The 18,891-nt window shown below is 50.0% G+C and overlaps 1 protein-coding gene across 1 annotated transcript in view; it reads right to left on the bottom strand.

Moving 5' to 3' along the window:
* Positions 1 to 14,706, bottom strand: part of Prag1 (PEAK1 related, kinase-activating pseudokinase 1) — a 57,071-nt gene extending 42,365 nt beyond the window's left edge. Inside the window, exons 1-3 of the mRNA XM_021219437.2 lie at positions 14,547 to 14,706; positions 9,510 to 9,927; positions 5,022 to 6,820 (exon numbers count right to left, since the gene is read on the bottom strand). Coding sequence (XP_021075096.1) covers positions 5,022 to 6,820; positions 9,510 to 9,800 — 2,090 coding nt within the window. The 5' untranslated portion in view covers positions 9,801 to 9,927; positions 14,547 to 14,706. The remainder of the gene's footprint in view (positions 1 to 5,021; positions 6,821 to 9,509; positions 9,928 to 14,546) is intronic.
* Between the last annotated feature and the right edge of the window lie 4,185 nt (positions 14,707 to 18,891).

The following is an 18,891-nucleotide window of genomic DNA, read 5'->3' as shown; positions in this document are numbered from 1 at the left end:
TCACACTGCACACCTGCTCATTGAACTCACACTGCACACCTGCTCACTGAGTTCATACTGCACACCTGCTCACTGAGTTCAAACAGATGCAGTCCTCAGAACCCAAAAGGGAAAAAAACCCTATTGCTGGACTTTTAGCACCTTGCACACTGCCTAGTATTAAAAGGTAGGCCATTAGTAGATGTCCAGTGATTCAAAGAATCTCAAACTCCTAGGCATAGTCATGGGCACATGCTCAAAACTGCATAGATATTCTCTAAAGATTGTACTATACACACATACACACAGATATACCTACCTATGTATATGGGTGGATAAATATATATGTGTGTGTGTGTGTGTGTGTGTGTGTGTGTGTGTGTGTATCCATCAAGTCAGCAATTTTTAAAACATTATAGGATTAAAAGACAGGAATGAATTTTAATAATTCCTGCCTACAGCATATGAGATTCCCCATTTCCAGTTTCTGTCTACAAGCCCATGGGAAGAGGCACTGCTGGCTTGCCTATGCTGTAGCCAAGTATAGACTTCACTGTTGACACATGGGCCATGTTCCATTTGTTACGCTGTGTGTGGAGAGTGTGCAGTTTCTCCCACAGAATATGCTCAACGTGCATTCGCCCTAATCCAATTCTGCCCAACTCTCATTTAATCATGGCCAGAAAAGCTGCACGTAGCTAGAGAAGATCCTCTATACACAGTGCTTCCTAACCACAAAGTGACTTCAAATTGCCACCCAGATAGGCCCACGCAGTCTCAAGACTTCCTATGTCCTGGTGTCAGTCACTCTGATTTGCTACAACATGGACTGGGGCTGATATAAAGTGTTAGAAGCTCTAATCACATTGGATATGGACACTGAAGATAAATGGCCATCTTAGTCACTCTCCTCCCATCCTTGGGGGTCATGCTGTGTGACCACATTTCGGGAGGAGACCGCACAATGAAGACGTGTCAGTTCCTCCCGCTAGCAAAGTGCATCTATGCTCTAGCCATTCCTCCCGCTAGCAAAGTGGTTGCCTTTGTGAATAGAAAGAGCTCTACTGGTGACATTGTCCCTCCAACGCAGGAGGGGACTGAACAAGGAAGAGCCTCATTTCTGGGCACCCCAAAGAGGGAAAGAACAACGTACAATGTAGTGGGTTAAATTGAAAATTGGTAACATCAGAACAAAAATATCTCCCACTTTCGTAGGGAAACTTTTTCTTACATTATCGGCCTTACCGGGACCCAGACCATACAGAAATATAAGCCCGCCTGTTGTCTGATTCTGCCATCAAGTTCATCTCTGACCCTGGGCCTATCGTTGAAATTTGGAGTCTCTTTGAGAACTGCTTGTCTGCGGCTCTAACAAGACAAATGCCCTTGTCTCTCAAAACTCATAAGTCATGTCACACTAGATTTGTCCCTGCCCAGGAACAAAAGGCACAAAGCAACTGGATTCCTGGGCATGTTAATTGTTTTCCCAGGTCCTTCCGGTCTCTTTTAGCTGCCTCCTGGAGGTGAAGTGTGCACACACTCTCGCATGCACAGCCCACACTTCTTGCCTGCAGTTTTTGGTTTCCTAGCCAACAACCAGCAATACTTGTCAACCCTTATCTTATAATCCTGCCTTGAACAAGGTGACCCAGAAACCAGGTAAGGTCCATCATCCTAAGCTGTGTGAGTTTGTGGATGTAGGCAGTTGCCTTGGCAACAGTGAATGAGAAAGAGTCCAAATTCAGCCTCACATCCCACGAGGAGGAGGAGGCACAAGGAAGGTGCATGAAATAGGCTAGGAGAGCCCATCTTGCGAGACATTACAGCAAGAGGTTAAATAAGAGAGGTAAGCTACTCGCCGGAACGCTCAATAAAGGACATTACAAAGCCAAGCCACTCCCCTCAGGGTAGGGGTCAGAAAGCAGGTGAATCCATTTCTGTTTCTCCACATTATGTAAGTAGAACATAACTCAGTCCTGCATGTAGCAACCTTTGTCTAGGTGCTAAGCACACATAACACACATGACGAAGTTGATTGTTAGAGACAGTCTAGCCCCAACCCTGGGCATCAGATGACTCTTCTATGTTGCCTGACGATGCTCCAAGATTTCCATCTTGGAAAGCTGATATCATCTTCCCTAATTACCTATGTGTCCCAATCACCTATGTGTCCCATGATTGGTGGGACTCAGCCCTGACTCAGCTGGGGCTGTGCGGGCCCCTGACATTCTCATTCGCCAACAACTTGACTTCTGACATCAGAGTACTTCGGGGTTCTTGGCAGTCTCTTCCTTAAAAAGAATCCCACATGGACTGAGTTCCAGAATTCAAAGCCCATTTATGGTCCCAAGCCTGCCCTTGATCTACTCCCAGGGACATGTAAAGAGTCAAAAGACAATGCCAGCAACACAGGGAAATTGAGACTGTTTCCCCAAGTGAGGTAGCTTCCCTTATTCTTGAATGCCATGGTTTTGAGATCCTTTTTGCTTAAAGAAATAGAACCCATAACCTCTGAGGTTCCCACCTTACTTGAGCTGCATCTAACCCAAAGGTTTTGTTGTAGTGGATTGGACCAAGAGTTTCTGGATTCATCCTAGATGCTAATGAAAACCCTTCCTGAGTCATGTTGCTATGGTTACCAAGATCTCGCCCAGAGTCATAGGAATGACTCTTAAGTGAGAAGTTTTAGTTACTTTTCTAAGACTTCAGTGGTATTCCCACGACTGATTTCCTACAAGATAGCGGTGCAACTGTCGCACTTAACACCCGAGGTTCCTTTTGCCTGGATGTTAGCTAATCTCCTCAGTGAATTCTGGTCATTTCATTTCAATAATGGGGTTGCATCCTCATCCGGTTCTGTGAGGAAAGGTGCTCCCTGCCAAGCTTCAGCACCTACAGGAACTAATCTGGTAGGAGAGAACTGGCTGTGACGAACTGCCTTCCGCCCTCAACCCCTGTGCATGTGGGCATGGGCACACACACAAAAATAAACATAAAAAATAATCTTGAAAGATAGAACTAGGCAGGTATAAGCATCCCATCTAAGAGGCTCGAGGAGACCTCGTGTGGCTTGCTCTCCTCGTAAGGACGAGACAGAATGGAGAGCTGGCTTTGGGAGGTTGACTCTGGGTCTCCAGCAGCACCTAGGACTAAGTCACACAGGCACAACTGTAGGGTTTTGCTCTGATCCCCTGTTCTGTTCTGCGTGCACTGGAAGGGTTCGGGGCCGCACTACAAGCTCTGGCTAAGTTGCCAGGGGCAGCTCTAACCTCATGTAGATTTCTTCAGCAATCAATCCGTTTTGGCACCCGTGGACAATAGCTGGTGATTGGTCTCTCCTGGAACTAGTCTAAGAATAAAATGAGCTATTATGTCTAACACCTGAAAAATCCATTTCCCCCTTATAATTGCTGAATCATTCACTCCTTCAGGGAGTTAAAAAGTATAATGGAGGGACCAGACAAGAGTCTACAATCACCAAGGTGTCAATACTGCATGGTGGGTGGCCAAGGGAATAGCAGAACAGAGCAGTGGTCATGAGAACAAGGCCCTGTTAGATCACATCACAGCCTAAAAAGCCTTGATGTTCAAAGCCAAGTGTTACAGTGGCTTCTCTCTGTGGTCAATTCCCTTGGTTCTGACAGTGACCCAGAGGTTGCCGCTCAAACAGAACCCCGTCGGCAGCAAAACTAGAGAGACCCGTTTGGGAAACCTGGCCTTTTGTCATTATCGGGTCACTCCTCTCTTGATCAAGATCAGTTTTGCTTTCACCAAAAGGGGGGAAAAATTCCCCAGAATTTACATTCCATTCACAGTTCAATAGCTTAGAGAAGCCATCTATTTTCCTGGAGCCTTTGAAAGGCATACAGATCTAGCAGAAGAATGGCAAGGCAATGGAGAAAGCTGTGAGCTTTAAGCATGCTGACAGCAAGCGGTACTCTTGCTCCCTTGCAAAGCCCACACCAGAGGTGCTTTAACCATGTGCAAAGCTTCCTTTAAAAAAAAAAAATTGACCCCATTAAGGCCAAACAGCAGTGATAGTTTATTGCATACATGCTTGGCTTTAACCTACCCAATTCCTGTAGCATGACCCGCTTTAGCCTTCTAGTTTATGTTGCAACTGATGAAGTTTAAGAGTTTTCTCCAAAATGCTGCAAGAGATACTTAGAGATCTGGGGAGCAGGAAGATTATAAGAATGTGGAGGCCGATTATAAGAATGTAGCAAAAGGGGGCTGGAGATTATAAGAATGTAGCAAAAGGGGGCTGGAGAGATGGCTCAGCAGGTTAGAGCACTGACTGCTCTTTCAGAGGTCCTGAGTTCAATTCCCAGCAACCACATGGTGGCTCACAACCACCAGTAATGAGATCTGACGCCCTCTTCTGGTGTGTCTGAAGACAGCTACAGTGTACTCATATAAATAAAATAAATCTTAAAAAAAAAAAAAAAAGAATGTAGCAAAAGGAGCAACAGTTTGCTAGGGTTGTTTTGTTTGCTTTTGTGATGGGAGTGGGGGAGCGGGTGGGGGGAAGCCGTGGATCTAAGCCCAGGCCTCACTCAGGCTAAGCACAGGGCTCTGTCACTGAACTTGGGCCCACCCCAGCTTTTTCTTTTTCTTTTTTTCTTTTTCTTTTCACAGAGCTAGAGACCAACTCTGCTGCCTTACATCAGCCACTGAGCTCTGTATTCCCCAACCCCCCTGGTGCTTCTTTGCTTTGTAAGATTCATTTCAAATAGCCAGTACACACACACACACACACACACACACACACACACACACACACACACAGTGCTTCCAGGTTTGTTTGCAGAGCATACACGCACCAAACAGGAGTCCCTGCTTTCTCAAGGCTGAGCTGGGCCTCTGGGACATTTACATAGTGCACAATGGCCTTTGGGCAGACACTGGTGTCTGGCAGGCAGCACTCCAGGATGGGCCCAAGGCTTTCCTGAGAGGCAGCAAAAGCAAAGGTTTCCAGGGAAGGCCCAACAGACAGGTGTTTTTTTCTTATGACTCTTTCCACATCAGCCCCAGGCACTCACCTTGACTTTGGAGGTGGGGGAGGGGGTGAGAATGCCTCCAATCTGCCTCTGTCCTTTGGGAACTCAAACGCAAAGGAAGCCGATTTGCTCATCCCAGAGTTAGTTTTGCTGTTCTGCCCAGAGGAGCCATCGATGGGATGGAGACGGTGCCAGGTAGAGGCGTTTGAATGGTCGACCGTACCATTTTCCAACTCTCTCCCCCAACTTTGACTCAACAACTCCTGCCCCACCTCCTCCTCCTCCTCTATCCGGCACTGGCGGCTCCAAGCACCAGTCTGGTATCTTGGCCGCCTCTGGTCCAAGACTGAAGAGGAGGTGGCTGGTGGGGGACACTTGGCAGGGTCACCGCCAGTGGCAACACCATTGGTGTGGCAGGAAGACGTTAGGTTAGCAGGGACTCTAGACAAAAGCTGTCCGACGCTGCTGCCACCGGTGTTCCCGTCGCTGTGGTCAGTCAGAGGGGGAGCTGCGGGGGACACTGGGGACCCTCCAGGGCTACTTTTGGATAGTTTGGGGGGAATGGCAGGCTTCTCTTTGGACGTGTTTTCAGTCACAACATGTGGATGGCTCTCCCTTGACGTTAGCCCCTGCACAACCAAAGGCTCCTCTTCACTGGCTTGTAAGTCCTGGTTCGAAGGCCCACGTGGCCACTGCACCCCCACGGCAGAGTCAGGGCTGCTCAGATAAATAGTCCTGTGGTCCTCTTCTGGATGAGCAGCGATGACAGTGATGGTGGTTGCCACCTGAGGAGCAGGGTTTGCGCCTTCCCTGTCCTGGCTCCAGCTAGGGGGCGTCTTCTGAACCCAGGAATCACCTGTCCATACTTGGCCCTGGCTATGGCTAGCTGCGACCTGCTCTTTCTTAGGCTCGGGCCTCGGAGGCCCTGGAGCTGCCTTCTTCCTCTTGGCACTTTCGGCGTAGATGGGTTCAGGCTGCACAGCGTCCCTAGGAAGGGCAGGAGGCTGGAGTTCCACAGCTTGACCCACACATTTGCCAGAGGCGAGGAAGTGGCAGCTGGAGTCCTGCTGTTTCCCGGTGGCTGGTTCCTTCACAAGAGAACAGTAGTCATTCTCAAGGTGGGGAGCGAAGGGGCTGCTGGCCCCGCTGCGGCTGCTGCCACAGGACATTCCATCGGAAGAGCTGGCGGCCTCGGAGTTAAGGGATGGCTTCTTGGGGCCCAGGCGGGGCGGGTTCGCTGTGGATCCCTGGCCACAACACTCTCTGGGGAAGTTCAGCCCCTGCTTTTCCTCTTCTGTTGGTCTTGTATGTGGTCCCTGCTCCCTGTACGTGGGCGAGCAGTCCCCTCCACGTCTGCCAGAGCCCTCGGTGCTATGCACAGTATCTTTGGGTTCTGGACAACAGTCCAGAATGGAACAGTACTCCCCACCTTCGCTGTCTCCTGAGGGTGAGCACCTTTGGTCACTGTCATCCTCCGAGGGCAGGGATTCCTGCAGGGGCTGTGGAGAAGTGCAGGGCCTGGGGCCCTTGGGGCAGCTGGATGTCATCCCTGCAAAGGCAGCTAGCTTCTGGCGAAAGCTCTCGTGAGCCGAGGGCAGCTCTCCCCTCCCAGCCTTCTCTTCCTGGAAACTCACTGGTTGAAAGGCCGTGTTCCTATCCACTCGGGTCTCCAGGTTATGCAGTCCGACCATGGTATAGGCTGGGGGACAACGAGAGTTGCCATCTGTGCAGGCAAGAGGGCCTGCAGGCTTCTGCAGTCCCCTGAAGCTGCCTAGGTAAACTATTGGCTCATCTTCCTGTTTCGGGAGCAGGAGCTTGCCTGGGGTTCTTCTCCAGTTGACCTACACAGCCCCAGGGGTTTAAAAAAAAAAAAAAAAAAACACAAAACAACACATGTTACATCTTATCAGAAAAGGGAGAAGAGAAACAAAGTATGTGGCAAGTGATAATGTCGCCACCTGTCTCAGACAGCACACAAGTCCATCCCAGCACTCAGGTCTATCCCAGTGGGTGGGCAAGCAATGCCAATGCCGTCCCCGCTTTGGTCTCCCCAGAGCTAGCATCACGACTGGGCACACAGCAAGCATCTCTCTATTTCTAGACGCTGAGCTATGCATCCCACCCAGGGATGCTAATGCCTTTGGCTAATGTCTGTTACCTAACAAAAATCAGCACCAACACCCCCCACACCCGCCGCCCCCCCCCCAAAAAAAAAAAAAAGCGCTGGGAGAAACAATTCCACTGGATGGAAAATAGTTTGAAATTTTCTTTAATGTTTCCTCACTGGATCATCCAGCTACAACACATTCCCGCAGGAACAAGCTATAACATTTTCTTTTTGTCTTTCCTGTTTTAAAAATAAATATTTTATTATTCTATGTTTGCTGCACACGTCTCTGCGTGCTACATGTACATGCCTGCTACCCAAGGAGGACAGAAGAGGGCATCAGACTTCCTGGAATTAGAGTCATCATCTGTTGTGGGCACACAAGGTGCAGGCCAGGGGACAAAGGGATGGATGGCTTCTGAGCTGGATCCAAGCTCCCTGACTCTTGGCTAGGTTCTTCTGGTTCTTCTTTGAGCTTTCTCTCTCTCTCTCTCTCTCTCTCACACACACACACACACACACACACACACACACACACACACACACACACACACAGAGCTAGCTGCCCTTTCTTCCAGTTTCCGGCAGTCACCTCAGCTCCCACCTGCTTAAGTGGCTGGACTAGTAGGACAATAAGGCAAAGCTGTGAGCTGATTGTGCCTGTCAATCATCCCGGTCAACAGAGTTCCTTTGGCCCTCTTTCCTCTCCTTCTTACCCAGTCCCATTTGTACAGATAGCCTCATTGCAGGGCTTGGTGGGGCTCCTTACCCTAGGGGATTCTGAATACAAAGGGTCACTGACTTATGTCGGTGAAAGTTGAAGGTGTCAAGATTGGCTGAGTAAATGGGTGTTGCTAGCTGGAGGGGAGGGGGGGACGGAACAGCTCTAAAAAGGACAGGGAGTTTGCTGCCTCCCCAGGAAATGCCTCTCTTCACATTAACCTCTCTTGAATTAAAACTGACCTTTGTTTTCTCATGCACTCACACACCCTTCCTGGCCCATGTATCACACTGGCTGAGGAAATCCAGGATACTGGAAGAGTTCATTGTGGAACAAGGGTTCTTAGAATGTCTCAGGCATAGAGTCTCAGAGACACGTCCACAGACAGCAGCCTCCAGCAGCCCTGGCCCACACACCCTGTCCATAATTATACCTTCCTAAGACCTTCTTTTAGGAGAAGAAGAAAGGTCGAACCTCTAGGGGTATAAATGTTTTTTTGTTGGTTTGTTTGTTTGTTTGTTTTTGTGGTCCTATATAAAGCTGGCAAAAACCTACACGTCAAAACTGGAAGTATGGGGGCTGGGGAGATGGCTCAGGGGGCAAAGAGTCCTGGGTATAGATAGATCCCCAAAACTCCCCATAAGAGGCTGGGTGTAGTGTTACAAACCTGTAGCCCTGGGAATGGGGGAGTGAACAGAGACAGGCAGATGTTGAGGGCTCACTGGCTGAGAAACAGTTTCTCAGAACTAAAATAGCGGGGACTGGCGTGATGGCTTAGCAGTTAAAAGTACTTGTTCTTCCAGAGGACCTAGGTGTGATGGTTTCAGGCACCCATCTGGAAATCCAGTTCCAGGGGATCTGCAACCTTCTTCTGGCCTTTGCACACGGTACACCCATATGCAAGCCAAGTGTTCATACACATGCGATAGAAATAAATACATCTTTTTAAGTAGAGAAACGATAAATAGAAAGGTCGAGAGAGCAAGTGAGGACAACAACCTGGCAGACCAAGGGAACACTCACAGGTACATGCATACGCACACCCCCATACACCTGTGCACACACACACACACACACACACACACACACACACATAAATTAAGAAGAAAAGCTATAAGTGTGAACATCGGCTGAGAGACAACTCATTCTTATAAGGAACTTCTGCTAATATTTTAGATGTGACTGAGCATTGTGGTTACATTTTTTTTTAAGGCTTTATCCTTGAAATAGATGTGCTTATGATCTTTACGATGTACGGGGGAAGGGAAGTGGGTGCAGGGGTGATGAAAATACTGGTCATGAGTCAGTGGTGCAGAAGCTCATGTGGAAGGGCACTGGGTGGATGGCAGTCACTGTACAATGGCTGTTGCTTCTGTAAATATCTAAAGTTACAGCCAATGGTTTAAAGCTTCTGTTTGCCTTTGTTTTTGTGTTCCCTTTTATAAGTCTCCAAGTCAGGGGAAAACCCTGATATAGCTGGACTAATAGATATTAGCCTAAAGGAAGACATAGAAAGGTAGATGATTGGAATAGCCAGCCAAACAGCAGCTGTCAGGGAGTAGCAACCTCGGGGCAAGCGGATAGGCAACTATTCCACAGGAATTCTTGCTCCAACAGCCCTCGTGGCCGCCAGCCAGCCACCATATGTTAGAATAGGAACAGCCCCTGTAAAAAAAATACCATCTGGGTTAGTCAGCCTCACCTTCGGGACTTCAGCACTCAGGTTGGCCTCAGTCCACAAGTCGGAGGTCTCAGAAGTCATCATGGTGGGCTTTACAGCAATGGTGGGCTTTGAGTAGGCCAAGCCATTCACGCCTTCGTCGTCTAGGCGGCAATTCTCAGGCCTGGCAGGCAGGCGAGTTCCAGCGGGTAGGCTGTTGGCTCTAGCCTTGGGATGGCCAGCTGTTGGCTGATGGTCACTCCGCAAGCAGAAGCAGTTCTTGCAAGACCCGGGTTTCCAGATGTGCTCCACAAAGTCGCTGCACGCAGACATGTTTGGGCTCTCGGGATTCAGTCAAACGGTCTGGAGCACTGTGAGCCGATAAGGTTCGAGTTCATCTTGGGCCAGGCTCTCTGAGTGGCGTCTTGCAGGAGGCAGAGATGAGTTCCAGATCAACTCCCTGGAAGGCAGATCATTGCCTGATTAGGGATGATTAAGAGATGTGTGCATTAGCAATAAGAGCCCACTATGAAAATGGAGATGAGGAAGAAGGAAGTGGAGAAGGAAAAGTCGCCAAAGGGGAATAGTCCTTTTATTCTGGGCCCTGTGCTCAGCTGCCAGAAGCTCTTTGGTAGCTTTGCTATTCCTTGGGCAGCTCCATCAGAAACTTACAATCATTGCCTGCCCCCCCCCCCCCAAATCGAGAGCATAAAAGACATCCCAGGGCCTTAGAGAAGTGCTTAGAAAAGGCTTGTCACGCAAGCATGAGGATCTGGGTTCGGATCTCCAGTACCCATTGAAAGGCTGAGCACGGTGGCACACATCAGTAATCCCAGTACCGGGAGATGATATAATCCCAGTACCAGGAGATGGAAACAGGAAGATCCTGGGGTCATGATAGCATCAGTGAGCTACAGGTTTGGTGAGTGATCCCGTCTCACTATTAAGTGTACAGGCATAGAATATCTGGCCTCCACACATGCAAGTATGGGCATGCACATGCACACGTGCGCGCACACACACACACACACACACACCCCACTTCACTGCCCCCAAACATGGTGTTTTAGATTTTAAGAGGAAAGGGGGCCTGAACCTAGTTCCTACATTCTTTCAGAACCTGAGGTGTCCGTCCAGAGCCTGGGGCACTGCCCAAGAACTACAAAGTTAGAACTGCCTGTAAAATCGAGGGTTTATAGGTAGTGACATGCAAGTTTTGAACAGAAACTACAGAGGAAGAGAAGCAGGCAGGGACTCTGAAATGGAACCTGTTATCCACGCTTCTGATACATTGTTGAAAAGTGGGAGAGATGTAGCGCTGGCTTGCTTGCCCCACAGGGGCACCTTGTCAGGATGTTTGGCATCACGGGAATTCTGCCCCCTCCCCTTGCTTAATCTACACCATTCAATTCTGTGCTGAGGTAAACAAAGCAGGGTGCCACATGCCAAGTTGGAAACAGAAGACAGAAACGCCTGACTTCACAGTCCTGGCCTAAGAGAGACTGGGCAGAATATGAGAGAAGAGGTTATTCAAAAGTTTTCCCTATCATACCCCTGGGGACAGGTAGTCACTTTGTCAAAGCAGCTCACTGCTTCTGAAAATAAATATAAAAGCCCCATTTGCTCCCATAGACCTCAGTAAATTTACTCCTCAGCAAGAGCTCAAAGGGCTATGGCATTACTCCAGATACTCCATATAGCATCCCGTAAGGTAGCCATGCGTCCCATTCTACAGGTGCAGGTGTTACAGCAAAGAGAAAGGCCTGGCTATCGACACCAAGCTTGCTGCTTTCCAAAGATAAATCAGTTGACTGGACCGCCTCACCACCCCTTCTTCACCTTGCGCAGGATCCCAATTAGCCAGCCCTTGTCTGCTCCCTTTTCCTTACTGAGGCTGCTTCGGCATCCTTTATGGGAGTGCTCTAGGAAGAAAACCTTGTGGAGATCCGGAGATAAACAGATTCTCCTGGAACTGAGAAAGCACTGCCCTTGGGGGGGGGGGGGCTGTACTCCACCCCATCCGGTGAGAATTTGCCCGAGGTTAATTCTCTCTAAGCAATCAACAGGACTAACCAGATAGAATCACCCAGAGCCAAAGCTCCGAAAGATCATTCCAGACTTCATGTGGGAAGCACTCCATCTCTCATCTCCCACACTCACAGACAAGGTGCTTAGCCAATGGGTATAGAAGCTAAATGTGCCCCTGCTCCAGTCAGTCAATGAGAAAACAGCTTCCACGTTAAACTAAATGAACACACACAGTCTTGAGTTCTGAATGTTTCTACAGTCAGTATAGGGTCTTTCTTTTCTTTAATGATGCTGACTAGATTCCTCTCCTCCCAATACAGCCAAATCGCCCATTTCTTCTCTGCCAGATCTTCCAAAAGAAGCCACAGACTTTTAACAAGCAGAGTTATCTTTCTCTCCTACGGTCACCGGCCTCAGAGAGCTAAATGCTTGCTGTTAAGTTTTGTAAGGGATGCGGTTGCAGGGTGGGAGGCGGAGGGGCGGGGAGAGTGGGCGGGCGGGGAGAGTGGGTGGGCGGGGAGGACATGTTTTGTTTTAGTCTTCAGAGAAGTTGAGTTTCCCATTCTAAGGACTCAGATTGGTATGGGAAGCCTGACTAGACCTACCAGGTCACAGCAAAGCCACGTGGCGGGCCTATGTCTACTGTAGGCAAGACTCCAGTGCCCCTCAGTGGGCTTTGGGGAGAGAGCTCTGTGGGACAGTTTCCTGGGAAGCTAGCTCCAGGGCAGTCTGGGGGAGCTGTGGGGGTTGGCATCCAACAGCTTTCTCAGAGGTTGCTGCACACAGTCACACAGATGCAGTTTGGGGTTTGGGGTGGCCGCATCTCATTTCCTCTTCAGCAGGCTGCCCAGGACACCCAGACACCCCACTTTGTAAGGCTCCTCCCTCCTCCCCTCTTTTTTTTTTTTTTTTTTTTCCCTTTTTTTTTTTTTTTTTTTTTCAGCAATCAGCCTCTGACTGCCTTGAGAGTTCAGTGGGCTCTTGATTATTGTACTGTCCTGCCAGAAGGTGCCTTGAGAGCACAGACCAGGCTGGCCTCGAACTCAGAAATCCGCCCGCCTCTGCCTCCCAAGTGCTGGGATTAAAGGCGTGTGCCACCACCACGCCCGCACTCGCTTGTTCAAGAGCACTCTCTTTGCTCCCTTCCACAACTCTGACATTTTCCTGCAGGCTGACCACCACATGGGCCACACAACTGCCCAGAAACACAGAGGATTTTTAGGGGAGGTCGATGAATAAGAGTAACAAAGGAAACCCCGGGCTGCCCACCGTCACTGAATCGTTGTGTCCTGTTAAGACTGGCTCCTTAGACTCTGCCAACAGACATTGTCAGCTTGTCTTTGGAGCGAGTATAGCCTCTTAAGCAGCCCTTCTAGGCCTGGAGCTGCCTCCTGTTTGCTTTCAGGAAAAAGATGATGAACTACGCAAATGACACTCAGTGCAGGAGTAGAGAGAGCCCTGGGTAGTGCCAGCTCTGCACAGCCTGGGAATGGCACCTTCTCACATGCCTACCTCAGAGGGTAGGTGGGCCCCCAGAATTATGCAAATGCTCCCATTTCCCAGTGGGAGGCTGCAAGTGTAAGATCAGGAAAAGATCCCCGCAGCATTCTTTGTGATCCAAGTCACCATAAAAGAGCTTTGCCTCTGCAAACTTCGGGGCGCTACGATTTACAAGGCTGAGCTGTCAGATACACTCCCACCTCATCTCAAAAAAGAATGTGAAGAATCAGGGTGGCCAGATCCCAAGTATTCGGGCTTCAAATACCCCTCATATTTGCACACAAATTTGTTCATGCCTTACTCAATATTATTCCAGAAAATTTTCCATCCAAATAATATTGCTTCTTATATTTTTACAAAAAAAATAATAATGCAAACCCCAAATAGGTAGAGTATGTATGTAAAATACATAGATTAATGCACTATATTCCATTGGCCAGAGTGGTCTAGGGAGAAAGCAGGACATGACTACCCTAACACCCCAGCCCTGGCACTGAGGGTATATGATGATATTTACATATCTTTTTATTTTCTACTTTCTGAGCAATCTTAGCAGGAGGCGTGTGGACGTGAAGCCTTCCGTCTGATCCAATAAGGGAGCAAAGTTCTGAGGGACCCTAGGGAAACCAGCTTGCTTTCTCTGGGGCTTCCTGTCAAATCTCCTCAAAAGGGGCTGTAAGGTAGAGTTGAGAGCAGTGATCAGCTAAACCTTCGCAACCTGAGTCTGAACTGAATCCATTGCAAAACGCCTCACCCTTAGACCTTCGGGCTCTACAATCAGCTCTGCAAAACCATGGCTGAGCTTTACCTGGGAGAACAGACACAGTGAGCGAGAGCTGTGGGCTGAGACTTGCTCAGCCGCCTCCATTCCCATTCCCAGGACTCACACACAAGTGGGGATTCTATTTCCCAAGTGTAAGCGTGCTCGCTTGTGCATGTGGGTGCATGTGGGTGTGTGCGCCCGCCCGGCTGCAGAGGGGACATCCCATGCAAAGGTTGGGAGCTAGCTCCAGGTATGGAATGATCACCAAGGTTCATCAAACAGATATTACCTTCCTTCAGAGATCTGCTGCAGCCTAGAGGTGGCTTCCCTAGAACCCCAATTCGTCACCTCCGGGTCTGGCCGGAGCAGCCCGAACGGCCTCTGTCCCTCTGCTCCTTTGACAATACTCATCGCAGAAGGAGCAGTTCCCAACACACAAAACAGTGCAGCCAGACCAGCAAGACCAGTAAAACCATTACAGCAGTCGATCACCCTTCCCGGAACTCCAAGGAAAAGTTTCCTAGTTTCAAAGCGAGCGTTTCTCGAATGAATTGAAAATACCCCTCCGAGTCCCCAGCTTTCCCGTCTCGGAACCTGCACCGAGGGCACAACCCGGAGCACGAGGTCCGGACTCTCCATGCTCTCCGGATCGGTCGCCTGTCACCCCTGGGGACGCCAGTAGGGGCTGGCCCGCCGGGCCACCGCAGCGACTCTGCGAAAGCCCCTGGGCCGCCACGTTCGTCAGACAAAAAGCGGCGGGATCTGGAGAGAGAGAGTGGTGGGCTCACCTGGGGTCTGCGGTCCCGCAGCCTCGCCGTCGGTGTCCCAGCAGTCCGTTGCCCCGCCGGGCGCCTCGGAGCATTGTCTGTAGCGTGTCTGCGCGCAGTGCTTGCCCAGCCGCGGGCGGCTGACTTCTGCCTGGGCCCGGCGGCCGGGTGGCAGCTGCGATCGCGGCTCCGCCCCCTCCGCCTCGGGTGACGCCGCCCGCTCGGCTCCCGCCGCACCCCCGCAGTCCTCGCCGCTGCCCCGCGTCTCCACCGGGCCTGCGCGTCCCGCCACTCTGCTCGTCCCCAGCCCAGGAGGGCGGGCGACCGCCCCTGCCCAGGTCCCTAGGAACTCTGCACCTCGCCCCGCCCCCTCGCTCGCCACAGCGAAGCTCCGCCCCCAGCCCGAGCCTTGGCGCCCCTCGACCTGGAGCTGAGCCCCCCTGAGCGTCCCCAGCTCAATCCCTGCTCAGCGCAGTTCTGCTCAGAAGATCTCTGGTGCTGCCAGCTTTCCTTAGCCACAATGCACAGATAGGTGTGTCGGAGTAAATGCGTTCTCATCCCTCCACCCAGCCGACCCTGGGAGACCCTGGTAGGGAAGGAGCAAAAGGACTAAACACGGAAGAGAGGGGGTCGCGAGTACAATAGTAAGAGCTAGGGCGGTGGGCTCTGAAAGAGGCGTGGGCGCCTTCTGTGCCACGTACTGTTATCCTAGGAGAACCACAAACCGGCTGGCAATACTGGGAGATTTCAGGTCCCGCTCAGCTCCTCCTGTCCAGGCCTCTGGCAAATGGCTCAGCACATCTCTTTGAACTTTAGTGTTTTAAGAGTGGAATGCAAATGTTGGCCTGAAGGACCGGCCTTCAATCATGCTGGGGCACCCAGGTCCTCCACCTGTGTTTACACCGCTTCCAGTGCGTGAGTCACTGGCTGAGATACGAGGAGTTCGAGATATTGTTCCTCGGGCGAAAAAATCTTTTTTTTTTTTTTTTAAGCTCTCAGGAGGACCAGCCAGTCACCTCCCTTCCTCCAGCTGCCTGAGTAGGACAGACGTGCACCTTGCCCTGGGTGTTCCCTAAGAAGCCAGGCACTGAAGTTACCAAGTGCCAAGCCTAGGTGGAAATGGAATCTTCCCTCGGCCCGCCCCCAACCCAACACATCTGGTTGCTTCCCTCTGTCCCTTTGCTTTACAGAGGCAGCACGGTCTTACATCCTTAATCAGGATGATCCCACGGAGAGAAGGAAGGTACCACCCCAGACCCCACCCCCTCTTTGCCTTTCTGTGGTGTTAACAACACTGGCAGCGCTATACAGAATATGAAAGAGGAAGAAGACAATGTTTTGGATATGTATAGCTTCTATGTAAGGAGTGCGAAGGGACCATAGGGAGAGTTTACTCATCATTCAATGCCCCCTCGTTACTCATTTGAGTACGGGCAGACTGATAGGAAGGTGTAGATGAATAGGAGTAGTACTAACATTCATGAAGAACCTACCACGTGCCAGGCCACGTCACAGGGCAGGGTTAGCACATTTGACACAGCGTAACACAGGTCCAGAAGGGTCCTATCCTTTGCCAGGGCTCCTCAGGTGAAAAGCGGTCCTATTGAGATGGGAACCAAGAGCTGCCTGATTCCACGGAGAGTCTGCCACATTGCCCTACCAACCAATCATTTCAACAAATACAAAAGGAAAACTCTGGTGGAAGGGCGCCAACAGCATTACTGCTGCGGGGGGGGGGGGGTCCAGCCTACTTAAGAAGACATCAGAGGGGAAGGGGAAAGTACCAACCAGCAGGCAGGTATAAAATGGTCTGCACCGATCAAACCCAATCTGGACCCAAGAAGGGCTTGCAATTCAGTGACACTGGGCCCTCTCATAGGGGTTTCGAATCATTCATGGCTCTCAGGATTCAGGCTCCCCACATCTTTCAGTCCTCTCCAGGGGGCCTAGACACTTCCCAGGATAAATAAAGGCCGTGCCAAGCACATAAGAGGCACTTACACACTTTTTACTCTCTTTACCTAATTTAACCTTAATGCACAAAGAACCCAAAGAACATAATAAAGAAGCAAATTTTGCAACACAGGGAGACCGCTGTGGTTCTATAGCATGACACATCAAGTGAAGGGTTAATTTGGAATTTCTGCTCAATAAACAGTTCCCAAATGGTTTGCTGGGCTCACAGGAGATATAATACACAATACTGCCGCTGCTGATCCATAACGTGGCTTTTGTTTTTTTTTTGGTAATGCCAGCAATATGGCAGCAAAGAGGGCTTCAGCCTGCCTAATGAAAAACAAATTTTCAAAAGTGGTAAAGATATATACGAAATACCACCCACTTGCACAGTGCTCCTCCTGCAGCTGTTCGGTGTGTTATAATCCTCTGTGACGCTGGTAAGCTCATGCATGCTGTGGACGTTTAGCTTAGACTCGCACCCCGCACCCTGCAGTGCAGTGCGATTTGTGTGTGCTCAGCACTTGGCATCTGGCGACTTACTGGTTGCTTTTCATGGTGCTCTCTACTCTGGGATGGAGCTCTTTGATACAGATCAGACCTTTCCTAAGAGCAATTCTCTTGGGTGTTTTAGTGCTGGGGCACCATTCTGTACAAGAGAGCTGTTAAATTTGAGGAGATTGAGAGACAAGATTGAGACAGGGGGTGTTTGGGGGTAAGGTAAAGAAGTTTATAACTGAAGAGCCAAAGAGGCAGAAGCAGGAAGTGGGTGCCATTAAATTATCCTAAGAAAACACAAGCCGGGATATTTGAGAGGGCTCAGAGAGCATGTAGCCTGGGCTAAAGAATTCTCATGCATGGTCTTTCTCCATCTGGATGAAACAGAAATGCCTCTCACCTTAATGTCAGAAAGGTGTTCAATTTCAGTCCATGAATATTTATCGAGTTGCTTCTCCTTAGGATGTTATAGGGAAAACAGTAAGAGACAAATAGAAGCACTTGGAAGGGAATGGAAGTGAGTCAGGTGGGAGAGAGGGGGGGTAGCCTTTTCATGGAGGAAGGGGTCTTTGTGCAATGAGAAAGGTTGCTATTTTGGGACAGTGGGGACTTTCCAGACTGAAGGAATGGATTTGGGAGTGGCCCACGACTTCGATGGCAGTCTGGCGGGAGCACAAGGACAAGAGACACAGCACAGTGTAAGGTGACACTGGGTAGAAAGCTGGTTTGCCTGTGAGCCAATAAGAAAGCACAGGCATTTCTGAGCAGCAGGGTGAAGTCATCTAAGGTGGTTCCTCTTCAGGGTTCCTTGCATCTTGTCTTCCAGACGGACCAGGAAGTGGGGAAAGATTAGAAACAAGAAGCATGGCAGAGTTTCTACCCCGGGTCCAGATGGGAGACAGTGGCCTTTGATAGGAACACGGCAAGGAGGCGAGCAAGGACGGCTTCTTTTGAGAGGTTCAGACTTGGAGATGACTCCAGGACCAATCGACCGAGTACCATATTTACTAGCTTACACAGTGAAGCCCTGGCTGTGTCAAACCAAAAGTGCACGGTGATGAGTCGTGGAGTTTCTCATGTAAACATCACCGAACTGCCGTGTAGAGGGCATCGAGAATGAAGACAAGGAATTAAAGAGTCCTTGCAGATTTCTAATCACAATGTACGGATAGGATGGCAGTGCCCTTACCACAAATAAGAAAGTCGGTGGGATAGAGCTCAAGGGTAGAAAACCTGCCTAGCAGGCAGGAGAGCCCACATGCAATCCCCAGTAGCACCTAGCAGTGACGAGGATGGCAATGAAGTCCTGAGAGGGGTATGGGGAGGCATATCATCAATAAGGAACAGAGACATGGAGGGTTGGCGGACACAGCAGTCTAGAAGAGACCATGAAAAAAAAAAAAAAAAAAAAGAATGTTAGCCCCCTTTCCTTCAAACTTGGAAAGTCCTGATTGAAGAGAGCCTGTCTGGATAGAAGTCTTTGAAGGATAGAGAGCCACACAAGAGGAGTAGTCCCAAGAGCTTTGGGCTCAGTTACTTGCATGTGAGGATAGTTTGGGATACGCTTCGAATCTTAGTCATTTTATGGATAGCAGTAGAAGGCTGCAAATGACATAGGGGCAGGAAGAACCCATGTGGACATGTGGGCTGTCTACCTTGGACTAGACAGGGGTCCACAAGGAGAACAGGAACACCTCATGCACAGCAGGAAAATGCTATCGGCAAGGGTGGTGGCTTGAATATGCTTGGGCACGGTGTCTATTCACAGCACTAAAACCCTAACCAAGACAGATAGCAAGCCATGAGCAGGTACACTCCGAGAGCTGGTCGTGATGTCAGGCCCCAGATGGTGGCATTCAGGATCCCAAGACCACCATTGAAGAGATGGAGAGTAAGAGTGAGGGGAAGAAAA

Source organism: Mus pahari, chromosome 19 (assembly GCF_900095145.1).
Source record: "Mus pahari chromosome 19, PAHARI_EIJ_v1.1, whole genome shotgun sequence".
Taxonomy (NCBI): Eukaryota; Metazoa; Chordata; class Mammalia; order Rodentia; family Muridae; genus Mus; species Mus pahari.
The sequence above is the reverse complement of the archived record's forward strand: the minus strand, read 5'-3'. Positions and strand labels throughout refer to the sequence as shown.